Source organism: Serinus canaria, chromosome 20, assembly GCF_022539315.1.
Source record: "Serinus canaria isolate serCan28SL12 chromosome 20, serCan2020, whole genome shotgun sequence".
NCBI lineage: Eukaryota > Metazoa > Chordata > Aves > Passeriformes > Fringillidae > Serinus > Serinus canaria.
The window spans coordinates 7,968,352-7,988,006 of NC_066333.1; the positions used below are offsets into that span (position 1 = coordinate 7,968,352).

Below are 19,655 nucleotides of genomic sequence, written 5' to 3' on the forward strand. Positions count from 1 at the left end.
CTTGCACACCCACGGCCAGAGGGAACACAGAGGACATGTACAGGTATATTTAGTAAAGTGTGTTCCTGTCCTGCCTTAGCCCCATTTCACAATCCCAGCTGTTACACCTGGACCTAGAAAACACAATAAACCAGCAACATTCTTTCAAAAAAATATTTATTACTCAATAAAGTGACCTGTCATTGCTGCTGTTGCCAGATCAAGTTTGGAGAAACCCCAGCACTCCAAGCACCCGACTTCTCCCAGCCGGAGACAGCGTGAGACACACAGGCCCTGGCATGGGACCTGGTGAGAGCTGCAGTGAGTGGGGTGGCTGAAGGAGAACTGGGGGGTGGACCACCCCGTTACAGAATGGCTGCTTGAACCCAGCAGGGAGGGAGTGGCAGTGTCCGGCTCCCATGGGATGCTGGGGACTGGGGACAGCAGGGTCTGCCCTCGTGAGGAAGTGTGAGCTCCCTGGAGCACGGCCATGGGGCTCAGCTCAGCACAGCTCTGCCATGCAGAACGAGCTTCCCAAACAGGGCTTTGCTTAAAAATTGCCATCGGCTTAAAAAAATCCCAAGAATGGATTTTTTTTTTTTTTGAGAAAACTAGAAAAAGACCCCAAATCCTCAGAAGTCACAGCTCTTCTCAGCCCTCTGGGCTCCTGGTCTTGCTGCTTCTTCCCCAGTAGACCTGGGCAACCACCATGCCCACTGTCACCCAAAGCCCGTGTCATGCACAAAACCCAACCTCCCAGGGCCTGTGCCCATGCTGCCAGAGCCCTTCCTGGTGTCAATGATTGTACACATCCACGGAATTCCTGCTCTTGGCATCCCTCTCCATACCTGCAGCCCCTTGTGATAGGGAGCAGCCAGCTCCCTTGCACACCAGACCCCTCTGGCAGCTTCCTTTTGCTACCATCTTCTCCCTGCTCCTGCCCACTCCTCCAATGGACACTGCTCCAACTGTGCCTGCCAACGAGGCTGGGCTGACGACCCAGAGCAGGAAAACTACTCCAAGAGAACAGGGGAGGAAAGCTTTATAGAAAAATAAGCTTTTTTTTTCTTCCCTCCTCCAAACAAGGCAGAGCATTTCTGCCTTTCCCATCTCCAGGCATCCTTCCTTCCCCCCTCCTTCCCTCTGACCTGAACTCTTTGCTCCCAACACGAGCCGCTCTGAGTCTTGTTAGCCCGTGCCCCTCATGACACCGCTCCTCGTCCCACAGCGCGGCCAGAGAAGAGGCAGTTCCCCCCAGAGTGGCACGGCCAGCGTCCCTCCAGGCAAGTCCCCCCTCTCACTTCTGCTCCGCCTCGTCAGCCACCGCGGTCACCTCGATGGCGGTGGCAGCGTGCTCGTCCCCGGCAGCCTCGGCAGCCCCGGATGGGACAGTCACCACCGTGCTCCCACCAGGAGCTATTTGTGTCACATTCTGGATGGTCGTGCCAAGTCCTGGAAGGGTCAGGAGCTGGAAGGGGCTCACCACCTTCACCACCGTGCTGCCATCCTGGACCGCAGCCGTGCTCAGCACCGTCAGGTTGGAAGCGTCCGGGTGGATCTCCACGGTGCCGGGGAAGGTGGAGCCGGCAGAGGCCAGCACTGTGTACCCCCCCAGCAGAGGGGAGGCTGGGGAGCTGGCAGCGGGGGGCTGGGCTGGGCTCTTCCCCAGCACCGAAGGAGGGAGGGCTGAGACCACTTTGCCAAGAGGGAGATTGGCAATCTGGGACACTGGCACACCGGGGGTGACAGTGAGCTGCGTTGGCTGGGACAGGACTTGGGAGGTGATGGCAGCTGGTCCGGAGGTGGCCCTGGTCAGCCTGGGGCGTTTCAGAGGCGTGGGAACAGAGACGGGCGTGAGGGTCATCAGAACGTTGTTGAGATGCTGCGATTTGTGCTTCAGCTCCTTCGCTCGCTTGCGGTGCTCGTCACACTGCTGCTCCAGAGCTGGAGAGAGAAGAGGTTTGGCTCAGCCTGGATCCTGGACAAGCTTCCCAGAGGCCTGTGGCAATGCCTAGTGGGGCTGGTTTAACACCACCAGCTTTAACATAAGCCCCACTTTCTCAACCCAAAAGAAAATGCACAGGCAGTAATGCCTGGTGCCACACTGCCGTGTCCAGGGCATACCTGCCAAATCCCGTGTGTACTGCTCTCTTGAGCGATCCATCTGGCACTTGTGGCTGGCCAGGACCTTCTTGACTAGATCCAGCATCCCAAAGTTCTGGACTACATTGTTGAGTAAAACAGCATCTTAAAAACAAGACAGAGAATCTTTGAGGAAGCAAAATTCCCTGCACAAACTACTTGTGGCTTGGCAAAAGCCACACAACAAACATGTCCAGCTGAGACAGCCAAAATCTGCAGGGAGGGTAATGCAAGAGGCTGGGGAAGAGGAGAAGGCAGAAGCCATGAGAAAGGGCAAGAGGTCACTGGCCGTGTAAACAGTCCTCTCCTGCCTAGCAGGGGTGATAAGAAATCTGCTGGCACAGTAGCTGCTTGCTGCATCATTATTCCAATGGCCTAAATTCCACCTCAATTCCTAAGCCAAGCATTTGTCCAGATCCAGAGCCAGCAGAGAGGAAGCCCCAGGTGCGGGAAATTGGAGAACTGAGGTCACCTGAATTATCCCCAAGTGCATCCCCAATCAGCCAGAAATGAGATTTCTTACGAAATGTCCCTATATCATGCCATCCAGATACCCCTAAGGATAAAAAAATCCACAAGCCCCTCTCCCAAGATGACTGACCACCCATGACCAGATTCTTACCCCCGAGCTGCAGCGGGGGATCCTGTGCTCGCTGCTGCAAGCCCTTCATGGTCTCCACCAGCTCCTGGTGGAACTCATGGATCACTTCTTCCAGGAGACCACTGTCCTTCAGACCTTGCCAAAAAGCAAAGGTGTCGTCTGGAGAAAGAGGAAGCAAGGGAGAACCTCAAAATCCTCGGCAGGGTTTAATGGTAATCTGCTATGGGTTCCCTGTGGACATCCCTGCAGGGATGCAGTCCTGCCGGGCTGGGGCAAAGCCCACCCAGAGCACGTACACAAAGGAGGATATGCTCTCCCCACCCCTGTCCCACACCAACAGGACACTTTGCTGCAGCCAGTAGCACCAAGGAGAATGATTTAATGACCCTTCTGATAAGATTTGTTTTCCCCCCAGAGCCACATTTGGCCCTGGCTTTGATATGTTGGTGCTTGGAAACAACTTCATTGTGAGGCTGCGCAGCCAGCCCGGGATGTAACACAGTGCTATTCCATCAGCAGAGAGGGAATAATCTCATGCAAGACTGCTCTGGTAAGAGGGTCCTTCCTGCTCCTTACCCTGCTGTTTGCCTGTTTGCCCACATCTCCTCCACCCAGCGAGCCCTGCGGGATCCCAAGCCATACCTCCAATGCTGGTGCTCCAATCGCTGGCATCCTCGCATGTTTCTATGGTTATTGTAGCCGGGGATCCGTTCACTGCAACCAATAGCAAAAGAGAAGAGAAAAAAATTCCCAGGTCCTGATTTTTCCCTGTATTTTCACAGGCTGTTTCCAAAGGAAGCACTCCCTTGCTGCATTTCTGTACTTCTTTATATTGCAGAGGATCACATCTGTTTGAATGCAGACCTCAATGCTGAACGGAGACACCCAAGTGGTTGCTGTGCCAGCTGTACTTATTTTCCTACATTAGAGTGCAATCCCCAGGGACTGCTCCTGCAACCTTTGCAGCACAAGAACACATGCTTGAGAGCAGGATTCCCCTTCTGTTCCCCCCTGAAAACACACCAGCACTGCTCAGGGCAAAAGTCAAACAAATTTAGAGTCTGATTTTTTTGGCAGCCCTTTTTACCCAGCCACCATTTGTCTGGAGGGTTTCTAAAGCCTCCAAGTGAGGAGCAGCCCCCCACTGCACAGGGATGCAGGGGGGAATCCCTCTTTCCCTCCAGTTCTGCCAAATCTCAGCAGTTCTGTTACCATAGAGCTGGGGACATTCATGCCGTGTGCAGGAGTGGAATGGATGGGAATCTGGCCAGAGCCCCACAGAGCAGTGCAGAGCCTTTGGAATGCTCAGTTGCAGCCATTAAACCCAGTCCCTCTGCTCCTTTACTCCACAGCTTTCAGGGCTCTGGTTATTTCAGCACAGCCCAGCAGCTGGCAATCATCTCCCATTAATGAGCTCATGTTTAACAAGAGTTCTTAGAGTGGGCTGGGCTGTGCAGCAGCATCAGCTTCCCCACCACAATACCAGGATGTGGTGGATGGGTCCTCTGCAGAGCCAGCCAAGGGGCTTATCCTGTCCCAGAGGCACCACCAGAGCTTGGGGTGTGGGGCACTTTCAGGGCTGTTCTTAATGCTCAGGGGCAAAAGGAGTTAAATAGAGAATTATTTCAAAACTAGAACGCTTTCCAATGAAACAATTGCCTGTAATTATAGGTCAAATTCATAAAATCAGAGAATGGCTTGGGTTGGAAGGGACCTCAAAGCTCATCTCATTCCAACCTCCTGCCATGGGCAGGGACACCTTCCACTAGACCAGATTGTTCCAAGTGATGTCCATCCTGGCCTGTGACACTTCCAGGGACGGGGCCGGCACAGGGACCTTGGTTATGTGGCACTCATGGGCGCTGATGTGTCAAAGGTCCTGCTGAGGGTGAGGAAGGGCTGCACGTACCATCAGCAGAGGCAGGAGTCAGAGGGATGTACTCTGTTGATGTCTGGCTGGTCAGGGACACCCTGGCTCCTGTCAGGTCAATTTTGGTGCTCCGGCAGGTGTTGGAACAGACCTTTGTGTGCTGATAAAAATCCAGCTCTCCTGAGTCCATAATCTTCCTGAAAGACAGGGAGCAAGCACAAGGACAGGCACATCAGCAACAGCTAAGAGTTCTGAGATTGCTCCTGGCAGCCTTTGCCCCAAACTTCTGAGTCCCAAAATGCCAGGAGAGGAGGCAGACCCAGCAAGGGCCCTTACTTGGACTGACTAACTCATTTCTTGAGGAAGGAAGGGGAAGAGAGAGCCCCTATCTAGTGCCACCATTACATCCCCTCTAAAGCTCCAGCTTCCAACCAAAGGATTAGCTGGAGTCTCAGTTCAGGGTGAGCCCACAGGGAACTTCTTTCTTGCATTTTTGACTCTGTAGCTCAAAAGGAGACAGGACATAACCCTATTTAGAAAATAAAATCAGGTCTCTCATCTCATTCAAAGGGAGTGCCAGCACTGGAACATGGGATCTTCCAATCCAAGAACATTATCTCCAAAACATTCCCAAGCCTTGCTGGCCAACAACCACCTAAGTTCCAGAGATGTACTCCCATGGGCTGCTGGGTTTGCCTTCAGACATTCCCCTGAAGTGTTTTTCCCCCTCTCAAAGCCTTACCTTGACAAAGCCTAAACCTATTATGCAAAATTTATGTGGAGCAAAAGCTGCTTAAAAGGAATACAGGAGATGCCTGCATTGAAGTAGAATAATTCAGGGAAAGGCAATGTCACCCTGTGAAAAGAGCACAAAACCACTGACAATTCCTGGGGAAAGAGGTGATTCTTTTTTAATCCTGTCCAAAGGCAGAGAAAGACTTTAATTAAATCACAGTTTCAGGCTTGTGTTCAGGAAGACCATAGAGGAATTGAATTACTGTAGTTAATACTAGAGAAGAGAAATGTTTGCAATAAAGAAGTTTTTTTTTTTTTTTGCCAAGGACTTATTTAGAAGTGATGTCAAGCAGGAGTGCTGCAACCAGAGCATTGGTGATGACCAGACTGATTTCATTTGGTGACTCATGCTGAGAATACACAGACAGCATGGCCCAACCACCAACAGCCATTAAAATTTCCAATGTCCCTACACCAGCTGGAAACTCAGTGTGGTTCAAGACCTGAAAAGGCTAGAGAAATATTTCTTGCCCCAAATTATTCCCTAGGCACAAGGACAGAACAAAGCCATTGGACTGACCACATTTGGGACCAGGCTGTCATTAAAACAAATGTTTACAGTGGTTCATTTGCTCCCTCAGCAGCAAAACTGCCATTCCAAAGGTTCTGTTCCCCCCAGCACAATCCCCCAGAAGTGTCCAGAGGCACACAGGAAGGCACTAACCGGAGCATGATCCCGTTCATCCGGATCGCCCGCTTCCAATCCTTCAAGGTCGACTTGCCTGCCAGGTGGACAAACTCCTTGGGGCTGATGAGGTGATCGTGAAACTGCAGGAGGCAGGGGTGCAACATCAGTGCCATGAGCCATGAACAAGCCAAGGGTGCCCTGTGAGCAGGGTTCAGCTGGAACCTGCTGGTATTTCCCAGTGCCCGGCAGCGACTGCAGCCTCCACGTGCCACTGAGCAGCCCCAAAACAGATGGCTGCCAGGCACTCCCCACCCCAGAGAACACTGCCCAAGTAAGAAAGATTAAAGCCAAACGCTGCTGTCACCAATGGTTAGTTAACAGCTGCTCCAAGCCAAGGCTTCAGGGGTGTGTGAGTTTGCCCAGCTCAGGCAGGACAGCTGGGAAAACACCCATAGCTTGTGCAAAGTATCATTAACAGCAGGGAGATGCTACGCTCCCACTAACAATGGACTCAGTGAAAGCTGGGCTGCACTGCTAACATTTGGGTCCAGGGGCACGTTATACCCCATAGGGGAGAGAGAAGAAGCCCATTTGGTCTTTGATCTCCTGCTCCCAAGCCCAACCATTGGTACCAGGGAACCTCTGGCCTCTCTGGCCGTGCACACCCACTGCTACTGCAAACCAGCTTCAGGGAGCTGGCACACATTGTGCCAACTCTTCGCTTTCTTTTATTGCCCTACACACCCAACAGCGCCTGAACCCAACAGCAACCTGCAGGATCACAGAATTATAGAATCACTAAGGGTGGAGCAGTCCTCCAAGATCCTCTAGTCCAACCAGGACCCAGGCAGTCCTCTTAAGGAGCTGCCTTACTGCCCATCTCAAAGGATTTCCCAAATCCAGGCCTTCTCTTTTCCATGGCCATGTTGACCAACAGAGCAACTCACTGTTACTGCATGAGAAACTGCATCTCTGAACAAGGACAAGGGCTTCAGTGCAGAGAGGACACATTTTAGGAGGCAGCAGCGTCTATCCTGTCTCATGGGTAGGAGACCACCTCTGCTGGAAAGGCAAGGACTATCCTTTGGGAGCCCAAGGAGACTCTCCCTCAGCAGGGTATTGTTTAGGCCGTGTACAAATGCCAGCAATGACTCACTCAGGGCATGTTCCTGAATTCATGTAAATTTTAACCATGAGTTACCCAGGACACAGCAGCAACTTTTCAGTGGTTCTCAATCAATACACTCCTCAAACTTTCCAACTGAGCAGATACTGCAAGTGCCCAAATTTCTCAAATTTCCATAACACATTAAATCGAGGCACCATCTCTCCAGCCAGAACTACACAATTTAGTCAGGACAAATATCAGGTACCCAGCACCAGGAAAATGTCATCCTTTCCTACCATGGCATGGTTCTGATGCAAAGTAGCTGGTCAAAGCTTATCATAACCAGGACAAGCCAGGTCACCTCAAAATGTGGGCAAGGGGAAAGTACAAGTCCAATGCTGGGCTCTCTGTCCTCACCTGCACACACTTCACATTGATTCCAGGGCACACAAACTTCCTCCAGATGAGGTTGGCTTTGCTGTCCCCACAGGTGATGGGGTAGACAATCTCTGCCTCCAAACTGTCCTCATCTTCAGCCATCTTCACTTCTCACAGGGATCAGAGGAAGGGACAGATCAAAGAGAAACATGAGCCACAGCTCCTGATTCATGTGCCTGAGCCACACATGCAATGACAGTTTTGAAACTCAGAAATAAAAAAAAAAAAAACCAAGTAAGATGATGCATGGTGGGGTGTGCTGAGGTTTGTGGCCACTCATTTGCACTTTGCTATGAAAGTATCCAAACACCCAAATTTCTCAGGCAAAACAGCCCAGTGAGATTTATGCCAATCCAGCTGCAGCTGAGCACAGGGAATATGAGAAGTCACCCATTCTTGATAAAAGAGAATGATGTTATCTGGGTGGAGTCGCCCTCGGTTTTAAAGTAAAACTGGTTTCAATCAACATTAGCCCAGCTGATCAGTCTTTGCTCCCTAAAACCACTTTTACTTGCAACCAAAGCCAGCAAGTTGCTGCAAAACTGACATCCCTGTGGCAAGCTGGAATGGCAGGAGCCAGGGATGGCCGGACACGGGGACACATCCCGGACCAGGAGAGGGCAGCAGCAGCTCAGCCAGCCACTGCCAGCTCCCTGCTGGTCACCGAGCCCCCCCGGATGCTGGGACAGCATCCCTGGTACCCCCGGGACAGCATCCCCAAGGCCCACAAGAGAACACCCCGGAGCCCCAGCAGCTCTGCACAACAGTGCTTGGAGTGTCCCACCTGACACCAATGCAGGGCTGGGGGACACTGGGGTAGTACAGCAGCTACCAAGGGGCTATGGAAAGAGCTGACCTACCTAGAACTGCTTCCTTCAGGTCTGTGGAGGCTGTGAAGGCAGCAGCAGCTGCAGCAGCTGCATTTTCAGTCTCCAGAGTGTCTTCGTTGATGTCACCGCTGGGAAGAGAGGCAGAGGCATTCTTAAGCCATGTGGCTGTGCCACCCCCACACCCGATGCCCTGTGGAGACATTGCCTCAGAAGTCCCTCAAATCACATTTTCCCACAAGAGCTAAGAGTCAGCTCTGGGTTTGGGAGGCTCAGCTTCACTTTTTCATGTGGAGATGAAGAACCCCACAGCAGGCAAGCCCCTGTCAGCAGCCTGGCCAGCTCTCTCTTGCCTCCCCTTTAATCCCAGCCCCGTGGATCTGCCTCAAGCCCAGCCCGTGCTGGAGAGCTGGCATGGAGAGATGCTGTCAGCACAGCCCCTTGCTCAGAAGTCACTGCCAGCCTTTGGAAGCTTTGCCTGAGATTTCCCCAGGAAAAACATGTGTGAAACATGCTGCTGCTGTCTAGGCAATGGACTGGCTGAATCCCCTGGTATGCAGGATGCTCCAGGGAGCAGGACCTCAAGGAGCCACAGAGACACTATAAAGGAGTTGGACAAACCCCAAGAGCAGATCTGTGAGCAGAGATAACATAACATGAGTTACAGATACTTGCAATACAATCTCTGAGCCTCTTAAAATTTGATATATCCATGACATTCATTAATAGCTGGCTATCCAGCTGCTTCCATTGTCCCCACGCTGGGATCTCCATCTTCTCTGGGTGCTTTGCCCATGGAGTCACACAGTGATTCCCTCACTGTTCTCCCATCCCAGGTACAAGAATATGGAGCCCCAAGCTCCCCCAAGGAGCTTCCCACACTCAGAGGTCACAGGCACTCCTGGCTGGTGTGTGGGACATGCTCCTCACCCCCTTAGCTTTGGAGGTGAGGTCCCAAAGGGAGGAACCCACATTGGAGTCCTTACAGATCCACCTGTACCTCACAGCCAGTGCTCAGCAGGGACCATTCTTAATGGCTTTTCTTACAAACACAGAATGGTTTGGGCTGAAAAGGCCCTTAAAACTCATCTTGTTCTGAGCCCCTCCCGTGGGCAGGGACACCTTCCACTATCCCAGCTTGCTCCAAGCCCTGTCCAATCTGGCCTTGAACAATTCCAGGGATGGGGCAGCCACAGCTTCTCTGGACAGCCTGTGCCAAGGCCTCATTACCCTCACAAGGAACAATTTCTTCCTAATATCTAATCTAAGTCTGTCCTCTTTTTAAGATGTCTGTTTGGTGGTGTTACTGAAGCTGCAGAAAGCTTGACCCACAGAGGCAGAGGGAGAATCACAATTAGCTTTTCACATAGTTTGCCATATAAACTCCCCAGGAAGACTGCACAGAGAAAATAAACCTGAAACCTCCCTCAGCTTGGTACCATGGATGAATTAAAAGACAGCCCTAGTGACTCACTGGCAACCACATTTCTCACCCGCCATGCCACGGGGACAAGGAAATTCAAGAGCAACTGGTTTTTCCATTCTGGGCTCCTAACACACAGCTCCAGGGTGGAACTGCAGCTTCAAAGCATCCCTCCCCTCAGCAGCTGCAGGGCAGGTACCTGTGGGGAGCAGCACAGAGATAAGGAATGGTGTGGGTGGCAGCCCAGCCTCACCAGGTGAGTGGCTCACAGATGCTGCTCTAGAGAGGGGAGACAGCTCCTGCTGTGACAGAAGGAAGATGGACACAACTCTGCCTCTGCAGCTCAGAGCCCTGGCAGAGCATGGGGAGGGTAATGTGAAAGGACTCTAAAAGGTAAACTCTGAGCAAAGGCATTTGCAGACAGGTGATTGTTATACAAGTGGCAGTCTGACAGAAGAACAGAAGAATTCTAACCTGGGGTTTTTCATCAGTTTGCTGCTGGGTTCTTGCATGCAAAGCCCAGCACCCCACAGCCCTGACCTGCCTCCAGATCAAGAATCTCCACCAACTTACCCAGAAGAAACCCTCCAGCAGAAAATTCAGCACCTTTCAGAGCTTCCTCCAGGACTCCACCACATTTGCACTGCTCCAAAAATGACCAAAAGGTGCAACTGGATGGGAAAGAATAACTCAGCCCACGACTTTAACCTCCAGAGGAAAACAAACAAACCAACTCCCAGCTTGTATGAAAAATTCAGGCAACTGAAGTCTGTGTCTGCCATGGACACGTGGGGGAGAGAAAACCACAAAAAAAGGCGAGTGTCTCCATGCTGTTTCTCCCATCCCATTCCAGGGAAACAGACTGAGGCAGAGGCAAGGGAAAACACAAACACCTTCCAAGCCCCAGCAGTGCAGCCCCCCAGCTGGCCCTGCCTTTGCCAGTTGCCATGACGAAGGCAGAGGAGGATGGTTCTCATCTTCCTCCCCAGGAGGATCCAGAAACCAGATGGAAGGAAGAGAAGAAAGCATGTGCAGATAACTCAGCGGGCTGGCGTCTCCTTTCTTTTCTGCTCCAGCCTTGCCTGGAAACTTGAGAGAGAAAGGTCTCCCCCAGAATCCTGTGCTGATCAGAAATACATGCACCTCATCAGAGCATCAAGCACAGATCCCCCCTCTCACAGACCAAAAAGAAAAGCTTCTTGCTCATTATTATTTTCCCATTTCCCTCGGCCTTTTCCTTAAGATCACATGAACTAATTAAGCTCTCAACAATTGGTTATACAGAGGGTTTTTTTAATAGCAAACCCATACCCAGATGAGCACTAGAAAAAGGCAGCAACCCCCAAGCTGAGTTTGGTTTAAGTGTCACACCAGGCAAACAGAAAGCTCCCCATGTGAGCAGTGACTGAGCCAACACCAAGGGATCCCAGCCCGTGCCTCCAGCTCCTCTCCTGACACCAGCTGGGGCTGCAGAGGGAAAGGGAGAAGGAGCCAGCACCACTGTGGCATTGCCCCAGGAGGAGCAGAGCCTGGTGGGGGCAACTGTCCAAGGCATGGGTGGCTCATGCTGCCAGCCACCACCAGCCCCACTGCCCTGCTCAGTGAGGGGAGTCAGGCAGATTTTACTCTTTGATGCCAAAATTCACATCCTTTCCATTAACTCACTACCATCCCCAAGAATGGGGAAGCAAAGAGCCTGTCCAGGGATTCTTCTCCAGAGAGATGCAAGGAAAACCCTCAGGGAATCTCTTCATCCATGCCAAGACATCTCTGCTCACAGCTGTGACTAAATGAAAGCATTCCTCTCTGTGCTGCGTGGAGCTGTCCTGCTCCTGACCATCCAGGGGACACTGGAAGGGTGAGAAGAGATTTCCAAAGAAAAACAGGAAGGGAACTAAGAGTGAAAGGAAACCAACTGATTGAGCCAGCCTCTGCCATGATCCATTTTCCCAGACAACAACACAATGCTGCACATGGGTCTGTAGAGGCTCAGAGCCACATGACAACCAGGAGCCATTCTCAAGAGCAGCCATAACCCAAGTGTCACATCTGGCTGCTTCTCCACTGAGGAAGACAAGGGAGTCTCCATGGAACAGAAAACAAGAGGAGTAAAGCCCTTCTTCCCCACCATCACCGTTCTTCTGGGAATTGAAGAGGTTTTGGAAACACAAACCCAGGGTGGAGGAAGAGCAGGGCAGATCATGCCCATCCTAGCACCAACAGCTCTTGCCTCTGCCAGTCCTGCCCATTCTTTACCAAAAAGAATTCATCTATTAATGGGCTTTATCTCAGCTGAAGCAGCACAATGGGAACGGCCTCCGGACTGAGCTGTCACCTTCTGCCCTGCACAATGCCCCAGGGCACTGACACAAAGACACGTTTGAGAAAAGCAAACACCTCCCGGAAAGCAATAAACAGCCATTCAACACCTACTTATTTCAGACAAGCCTGCCTGGATGCAGCTCCAGGTGTGAACTTGGATTTCCTGCCCACTGAAAGAACAAAACACACAAACGGCTTTGGGCTCTGTCCCACCCAAAAAACCAGAGAAATAAAGCAAAGAGTCCATTGCTATGTGGGCCTTCAAGGTACCAGCCAGGCTCTCAGGCCATGGCCAACCTGCCACTGAACAGACCAGACCTGAACAAACAGCAGCCCTGAATATAAAATGCCAACAAAAAGGCAGAAATTGGGCAAAACAGCAGCACTTTAACAATCAGACCTTCACTGTTTTTTTGAGCAGTGCCTCTCCATTCGGGGCAACACTGTTTCAAGGACACCTCTCTCATTCCTACTGCTGGCAGCGGAGGTTCCTGCAGAGCTCAGCCAAAAACCAACTGACCCCAAACCTCCTCAGCCTTCAGGGAAGGGGAGCTCAGCTGCACCACTCTCAGTTGTCCTCTGGTGAGGACAACTTGTCTCTTGGAGTTCAGAGCTCAGCATAGCCATCATGAAATAAATATCAGAAAAACACTGATTTAGCTACTGGTGTCCTATTCCAACTGGATTTGTGTCCACTCCAACATTCAAATCCACTCAGAAAAAGGTATTTGGGGTCGTTTTTTTTCCCCAGCTCAAAAGAGGGAAAAAGTGGAGACAGTTCTGCACAGAGCTGCAGAGCCCTGGTGTGGGGAGCCCTAGCAAGGAATGGACACTCCATGGCCACCAGTGAGCAGGAGGAAGCAGTGGGGATAAATCCCAACTGGGAGGGTTTCCAGCATGTCCCCTCAGCGTGCACCAGCCCCATCTCTTACCCGTGCTGGGACAGGTTGGTGGTGACCAGCACTGTCTTCACCTCCTCCATGGCAGTGCCGTCCACCGCGCCGTCCGGCGTGGTCACCACCACCACCTCCTCCATGTGCACGCTGACGTCCGGCGTCGCCATGGCGGCCACCAGCTCGGTCACCAGCTGCTGGGGGAGAAATGGGGCAATGCCAGAGTCAAAAGGGGAACTCGGTCATGGAAGGGTGCTGGGAGTGGTGGGAGCAAGGAGAGAAGGGACTGCAGGGACCCCAGGCTCCTAAGGAGAAGGGGACGAGCGAATCCCCAAGTGCTCCATCGCAGGAGGAAGGATGAGGGGAAGCTCAACCCAACCCAACCCTTTGCAGGCTGGGTGAGAATGATGGGCATGGGTGGGACTGTGGTGCAGGAGGTGAAGGGCAGAGTGTGAAAGAGGTCCAAAAAAAATGTTCCTGGCATCCATCATAAACTCTATGAAGATACTCAGTTTGAAGGTGCATTTCCAAATGTATTTCAAACTATCTCACGATTTCACACTGTTGGAGGAGCTTGTCACTGTCTCCTCCACAGTAAAACAGGGATTCTTCCCTCCTCCAAAGTCACACACACACACAAAAAAAAATCAAATTAAAAAAGCACGTCAAGCCCGCAGAAACAGTGACATCTGGAAACTATTTCAAAGTGTGCATTTCTAATAAATCAGCAATAGATGTAAGACAGCACTCCCTCTCCAGCTTTCTTGAAGCCCCTTTAGGAACTGAAAGGGACTTTCAGGTCTCCTCAGAGCCTTCTTTTCTCCAGCTCTCTCAGCCTGTTTCTAGAGCAGAAGTGCTCCAGCCCTCAGAGCATCTCCATTACCTCCTCTGGACTCGCTCCAGCAGCTCCACATGCCTCTGATGCTGGGAGCCCCAGAGCTGGATGCAGCACTGCAGGTGGGGTCTCACCTGAGGAGAGCAGAGGGGGACAATCCCCTCCTTTGCCCTGCTGCCCAGAACGCTGGGGATCAGCCCATGCCCAGGTAAGAAGTTGGTGCCTACAAAGCATCTCCTACAGCACCTATAGCACTGGTGCAGACCACAGAGAGACAGGTAAGGGAACACCTCGTCCAGGTCTGGCTGTTCCAGGCTCAGACCCCCATGGAGAACTCCAAGCAGTGGCACAGAGCACACCAGAGATGCCACCTGGCTCCCACCACTTCCCCAGAGCAGACCACTGACCCAGCATGTCTGGTGTGACTTCACAACCAAGTTCATGCCCTGCAGAAACACCTGCCTGACCCACAGGGACACCACAAGGTGCTCCCTACCTCCACAGACCCTACAGGGTCTATCCAATGGCCCCTCTGTGCCAGCCCAGCACAAAGCCACCAGCAGAAGCACTTCAGTTTTCACAGCAGCACCAACGCTCAGCTGCCCTCAGTCAACCATTCCAATATTTGTTGTCACTCTATCCCTACCCTTGTCCTTCATTTTGGGGTAGAACCCCTCCCACTTAGTGATTAGCATCACTCACAACACCCCTGAGCTGGGACTCAGTTTCAGGACGCCCCAGACATCCTGCCCAGCATCATGGGACTGAACTCCACGTGTGTTGCTCAGATGCCTCTGGGCAGGAACCAGCATTGAATGGAGAAAAAGTGGGCTGAAAACATAAGTAATCGTAAAAGTGGCTAAAAACACACCAGCAGTGGGGCTGTGGAGGGGGACAAGGGGCACCCCAGCTCTACCAGGACTCAGGGTGTCCATGCCTGTCCCTCCTGGTGCACCTTGCAGGGTGAGGAGAGTGTGTCAAGGGCTGTGGGAAAGATATGGGGTGAAGTGAGGAAGAAAATATAAAAGGGAAAAAAAGCATAGCATAGTTGGGAGAGGTAACAGATTTTTGGGGGTGCGGCATCAGGAGAGCAGAGAGACCAGATTACACTGTGGGCAGCCAGCAAGGCTGCACACAGAGAGGGGGATGCAGAGAGGTACTGAGAAAGGGGATGCATGGTGGCTTTAGCTGGGTTAAACAGAGCTGCACAGGGTGGGGAGGCCATGGGGTGCAAGAGGGTGCCCGGGGATACATGGAGAGAGGAGATGGAGAGCAGCACAGACAGCACGGGCAGGGGGCTGCAGCTGCACGGGGTGGGGGCGACACAACCGGGGGGTGCACGGGTGGGGGGCTGCCCGGAAGAGAGCGGCAGGGAAGCAGCGAGACGATGGCAAGCGGCCTCAAGGAGGGGGAAGAAGGCAGAGTGCAGCAACAGGGGGACACAGAGAGGGGGTGCCCGGGGGGCTGCAGGGCTGGGGGAGGAAGGGGGCGGCCTGCAGAGCGGGGTGCCTGGGGGCGGAGGGCGCTGCACGTGGAGGCTGCCGGGGAGGGTCTCCCGGGGTTCCCCCGGTGCCGAGGCGGGCGGGCGGGCAGGGGGTGTCCCGGGTGCTGTCGCGGTGTCTCCCCCCCATCCCCCCGGTCCCCGTTGCGGGGCGGCGCGCGCGGGAGAGGGGGTTGCGGGGGGGCGAGAGGGGCGCGTGGGCGCGCTCCCGCTGGCAGGGAGGAGGAGGAGGAGGAGGAGGAAGAGGAGGAGGAGGAGGAGGCGGGGGGGCCGCGGGGCGGGCGGGCGGCCGGGCGCTGCCGCCGCCGCCGCCGTAACGTCCTGACGCTCCGCAGGGACCCGGGCGGCGCGTGCGGCGGAGGCCCCGCGGCGGGCGAGGCCGCGCCCGGCGCTTACCTCGGGCCGGCGTCCCGCGGGCCCCGCTCGGGCTGCGGCGGCGGGCGCTGGGGCCGGGCGGCGGTGGGCGCGGGCAGGGCGGCAGCGGGGCCCGGGGGAGCGGGGCTCCGCCGCGCGGCTCTCGGGCCCCGCGCAGGCGCACGGCCCGCACCGGCTACCGAGACTTATTTGGCGCGGGCGCCGCGGCCCGCGCTCCCCGTGAAATAGAGACCGGGCGGGCGCTCTGCGCCTGCGCTGCCGCCGGGCGGGGGTGGGAGGGGGCGCGGCGCGCGCCGCCGGGGGGTCCCCACGCGCGGGGTCCTGCGGGGGAATTCCCCCCCGTGTCCTCTGTACCCCCGTGTCTCCCGTCTGTTCCCGGGCCGTGCCCTTCGCGTCCTCCTGGTTCCTGCTACCCCCCGTCCCCAGTGTATGTCCCCTGTGCCCCGCACGCCCCCCGTGTCTCCTGTCTGTCCCCGCCCGGCCTGTCTTCCTTTGCCCTCCTGCGTGGCCCCCGTGTCCCTTTCCAGGGTTCTGTGTGCTCCCCGTGTGCCCTGTATGTCTCCCTCGTGCTGCGTGCCCCATGTATGTCTCCTGACCGTACCTCCTGTGTGCCCCCATGTCTCCTACGTGTCCCCAGCTGGGGTCCTGCATGACATTTTTTCTCCTGCATGTCCCTTCCCCTGTCCCATGCATGCCCCTATGTCCCCTTGCATGTCCTTTTTCCAGGTCCTGCATGCCCCCCGTGTCCTTTCTGTGTGTCCCCTGTGCGCTGCACGCCCCTTGTATCTCCCTCCTCAGTCCTCTGTGCCCCCCATGTCCTGTGTGTATCCTTTTCATGGCCTCTGAATCCCCCCCCCATCTCCTGCATGTTCCCCCTGGACTCTGTGTGTCCCTTCCATGTCCCCTGTGTGTGTCCCTGAAGCCCTGTGTCCCTCTGTGGCTCTCCAGGATTTTGTGAAAGACCTCAGCTGTTCATGGCTGAACATTTCCTTGAACACTTCTACTGATGGGTCAGCCACAGCTTTTCTGGGCACCCTGTCCAGTCCTGTCACCACCCTCACAGGGAAGAATTTCTTCCCAGTATCCCATGTAACCCTGCCCTCAGTCAGTGTGAAGCCGTTCCCCCTTGTTCTGTCACTCCAGGCCCTTGTCCAAAGCCTCCCTCAATCTCTCTTGGAGCCCCTTTAGGCACTGGAAGGGGCTTTAAGGTTTCCCCAGGGCCAGCATTTAAACATTTCCAGCATTTAAAATTGCCCTTGAGCAGTTTGATTCAGGGGCTGTTTTCCTCCTTGAGCCCTCCCAAGCTGCTGCTGGTCCTTACCAGCACTAACTCTCGAGCTGAGACTGTGCTCTCCGTGTTTCCCCAGCCACCACAAGCTGTCACAAGTTTTGGTTAATTTCTGCCATTTCTGTGCCTGTGAGGCCCGGGGTTTAGGGGAGGCGCTCAAGAATTTCTCAGAGAGGACTTTTAGCATGATTTTACCACATTGCACTTCTTCTGTGAGTAGGTGGTTAACACGTTCTGGGAACGGATGAGCGAGGCCAGAGGCCCCAAAAGTCGTGAATCCCTTTTGGAAGCGCTTGCTGTGTTTCCATTCTGTCAGCTTTTCACAGCTACTGGGTGGGTGGCTTTTCCTGACAGGTGTTCAGGTGGCATTTGGTCTCTTTAGTATTTTTTATGCAAATTTCTAATGATCCTGTCTGATATATTTGTGGTGGTTTATTTAATACTTTTTTTTCCCCGAAGGCCCTTCTTCTTTTTTTTTTTTTTTTTTTTGTCCCCTGCAAACCAACCCTGCCTGAAAACCAGCTGCTACCTTATGTTCCCCCTCACCAGTTTACCCCAGCTAATACCATTAAAGTGATATTCCACAAGGAGTTGCACTTCTTTTCTTCCACCAAGATAACCACTGGTACCCAGCAAGGTTAAATCATCCACTGGAAATGGTGACTCCCTTTTCCATGGAAGCATAACTGTCTCTCTACCAGTGCCACTGTTGCATCCTCAGGACACCTGTGGGGTAGGACAGGACTGATAAAAGATCCCTTTTTCCACTAATACCATCTCCCTACAGTGCCCAAGAACAGTGGCCTTATCAAGGTGGTAAGAAGGCAGCAGACCCCCAGTAATGCTGCCCTACTCCAGTTTTCCCTCTTGGAAGGCAAAACCTGGATTTTGCTGTCAGATCCCAGGACACAGGAAGGTCCCTGTGCTCCTCCTCACACAGAGAGTGGGATGATTTCACCTCCTGGCACCCAGTCTGCTCCCTGCTCTGCCCCTGTATCAGTGGGCAGACTTGCTCCAGCCATGGTGCCAGTGAGGCTGCCGAAACAGAGTGAGCTGTTATGTTTCAAACCAAATCACTCTGCAGAATGTCTGGGTTTTGCTTGCCCAGGTGAGCCTTTGCACTCACCTTGGCAGAGGCTCTGATCCCTTCCCTTACTCAGGCACAGCTCAAGCATTTAGTAGGGATCCCTTCCAGAGTTATGTAGGTATTTTGCTTTCTTGACTGGGTTTTGATTTTTTCCATTAGGAACTCTTGACATGGCATGGAGTGACAGGGGGCACTGGCAGGGGGCAGGGTGAGATTGAATATTGGGAATAAATTCTTCCCTGTGAGAGTGGGGAGGCCCTGGCACAGGGTGCCCAGGGGAGCTGTGGCTGCCCTATCCCTGGAGATGCTCAAAGCTGGACAGGGCTTGGAGCAACCTGGGATAGTGGAAGGTGTCCCTGCTCATTGCAGGAGTTTGGAACCAAACCATTCTGTGATTCCATGATTTTGTGGGTGCTGGAGCGTGGTTCAAGCCTTCAGTATTGTGTCTTCAGCACTCAGCCCCTCAGGGCTGCACAGTGGGCAGGGCTGGAAGGTGGTGAGAGCCTCTCCAGAATTCCTTCTGCTCCTCCTGCCCCATCCTGCCCCAGCAGATCCCATGCCTCTGTAGTTTTCCCCTTCAGATCACAAAAGGATGTGTCTTGAATTAACTAGTTAGGAGGTGACCATGCTTGGTCTCATCAATATATCTCAAATTGTCTGGCACCAAGGTCCGTGCCTGTTTTCCTAAGACAAATGCAGGGGTTTGCTTTGCTACATCCATGTTTTAGAAGAGCCTGGGATAGTGGGCTGTATCAAATCTCAGAGGAAAAGGGAGCAAAGCTGCGTTTGCAGTCAGGTTGCTGTCTCCGGAATCAGGAAGGTCAAGCTGCAAAAATAGAATTCCTGTTTGTGCGGGCAGCAGCATCCTGAGGACACGTGGGAAAAGCATCAGGCATGGGCTGCTTGCCACTGCCACCACCGTGATGGCCCCAGCACTGTCCTGGCACTGTCCTCCTGGCACTGTCCTCCCTGCCCTTACAGAACACTGCTCTGGGGATTAAAATTAAATTCCCTCCTGCCTTCCCCTCAGTTTTTCTCCTTGTGCACCGAGTGCTGCTGAGCTCTGGGCAAAGTGTCCCATACTGATTGTTTTGATGGGATCACAAGATGTGGGACAGCCCAGGAGGATGCTGCCATTTCAATATCCCCTCAAGGACAAGGAGGACAGTGGCCAGTGACACTGGGCACCACTTGTGATGGCAAAAGCCCTCCCCACAAGGCAAGTGGGAGAACCTTTCCCCAGCAGCAAAGAAAGCAGCCAGGCACTCTCTCTCCCACATGTCCTTGAGGATTATGAACGTCCCTGTTTTCAGCTGCAGCTTTTGGGCATTTTTGTGCACCTGGCTCCAGGGATGAGATTGGCAGCGTTGGCCATGCAGGGTCTCATGGGTTGGGTCCATCTCCCTGAGGACTGCAGCTCTGCTCCTTCCCACTCTGTCCAGCCCAAGCTGGATCCTTTCTCAGGAAAAGCTCATGAAGGAAGCATTGGATTTTTTAATAAAGAAACACATGTGGTTTCTAGAACTGCACTTGTATTTGTAAC

At 53.5% G+C, this 19,655-nt stretch overlaps 1 protein-coding gene across 4 annotated transcripts; it reads right to left on the reverse strand.

Moving 5' to 3' along the window:
* Positions 1-139: 139 nt before the first annotated feature.
* GMEB2 (glucocorticoid modulatory element binding protein 2) lies at positions 140-15,922 on the reverse strand. Of its 4 annotated transcripts, none has more exons than XM_030232710.2 (10): positions 15,759-15,922; positions 13,066-13,223; positions 8,422-8,519; positions 7,541-7,668; positions 6,052-6,155; positions 4,632-4,789; positions 3,365-3,436; positions 2,744-2,881; positions 2,104-2,226; positions 140-1,923 (listed from the first exon to the last, which is right to left on the reverse strand). In XM_030232710.2, exons 2-10 carry the CDS (start codon positions 13,194-13,196, stop codon positions 1,277-1,279), a joined length of 1,599 nt encoding a protein of 532 aa, XP_030088570.1. In that variant the 5' UTR covers positions 13,197-13,223; positions 15,759-15,922; the 3' UTR covers positions 140-1,276. The 4 variants fall into 4 exon arrangements, with proteins under 4 accessions (XP_030088570.1, XP_050838104.1, XP_050838105.1 ...); XM_050982147.1 differs by having other exon boundaries at positions 7,541-7,671; XM_050982148.1 differs by having other exon boundaries at positions 7,541-7,671; positions 13,066-13,220; positions 15,759-15,914.
* Positions 15,923-19,655: the final 3,733 nt, after the last annotated feature.

Coding starts and splice junctions, on each gene's coding strand:
- GMEB2 (XM_050982147.1), bottom strand. CDS start 13,196: ATGGCGACGCCGGACGTCAGCGTGCACATGGAGGAGGTGGTGGTGGTG. Junction 6,156..7,540: donor TCAATGTGAAGTGTGTGCAG/GTGAGGACAGAG, acceptor TGCCTCCTGCAG/TTTCACGATCACCTCATCAG. Junction 2,882..3,364: donor TTGGAGCACCAGCATTGGAG/GTATGGCTTGGG, acceptor CTCTTTCTCCAG/ACGACACCTTTGCTTTTTGG.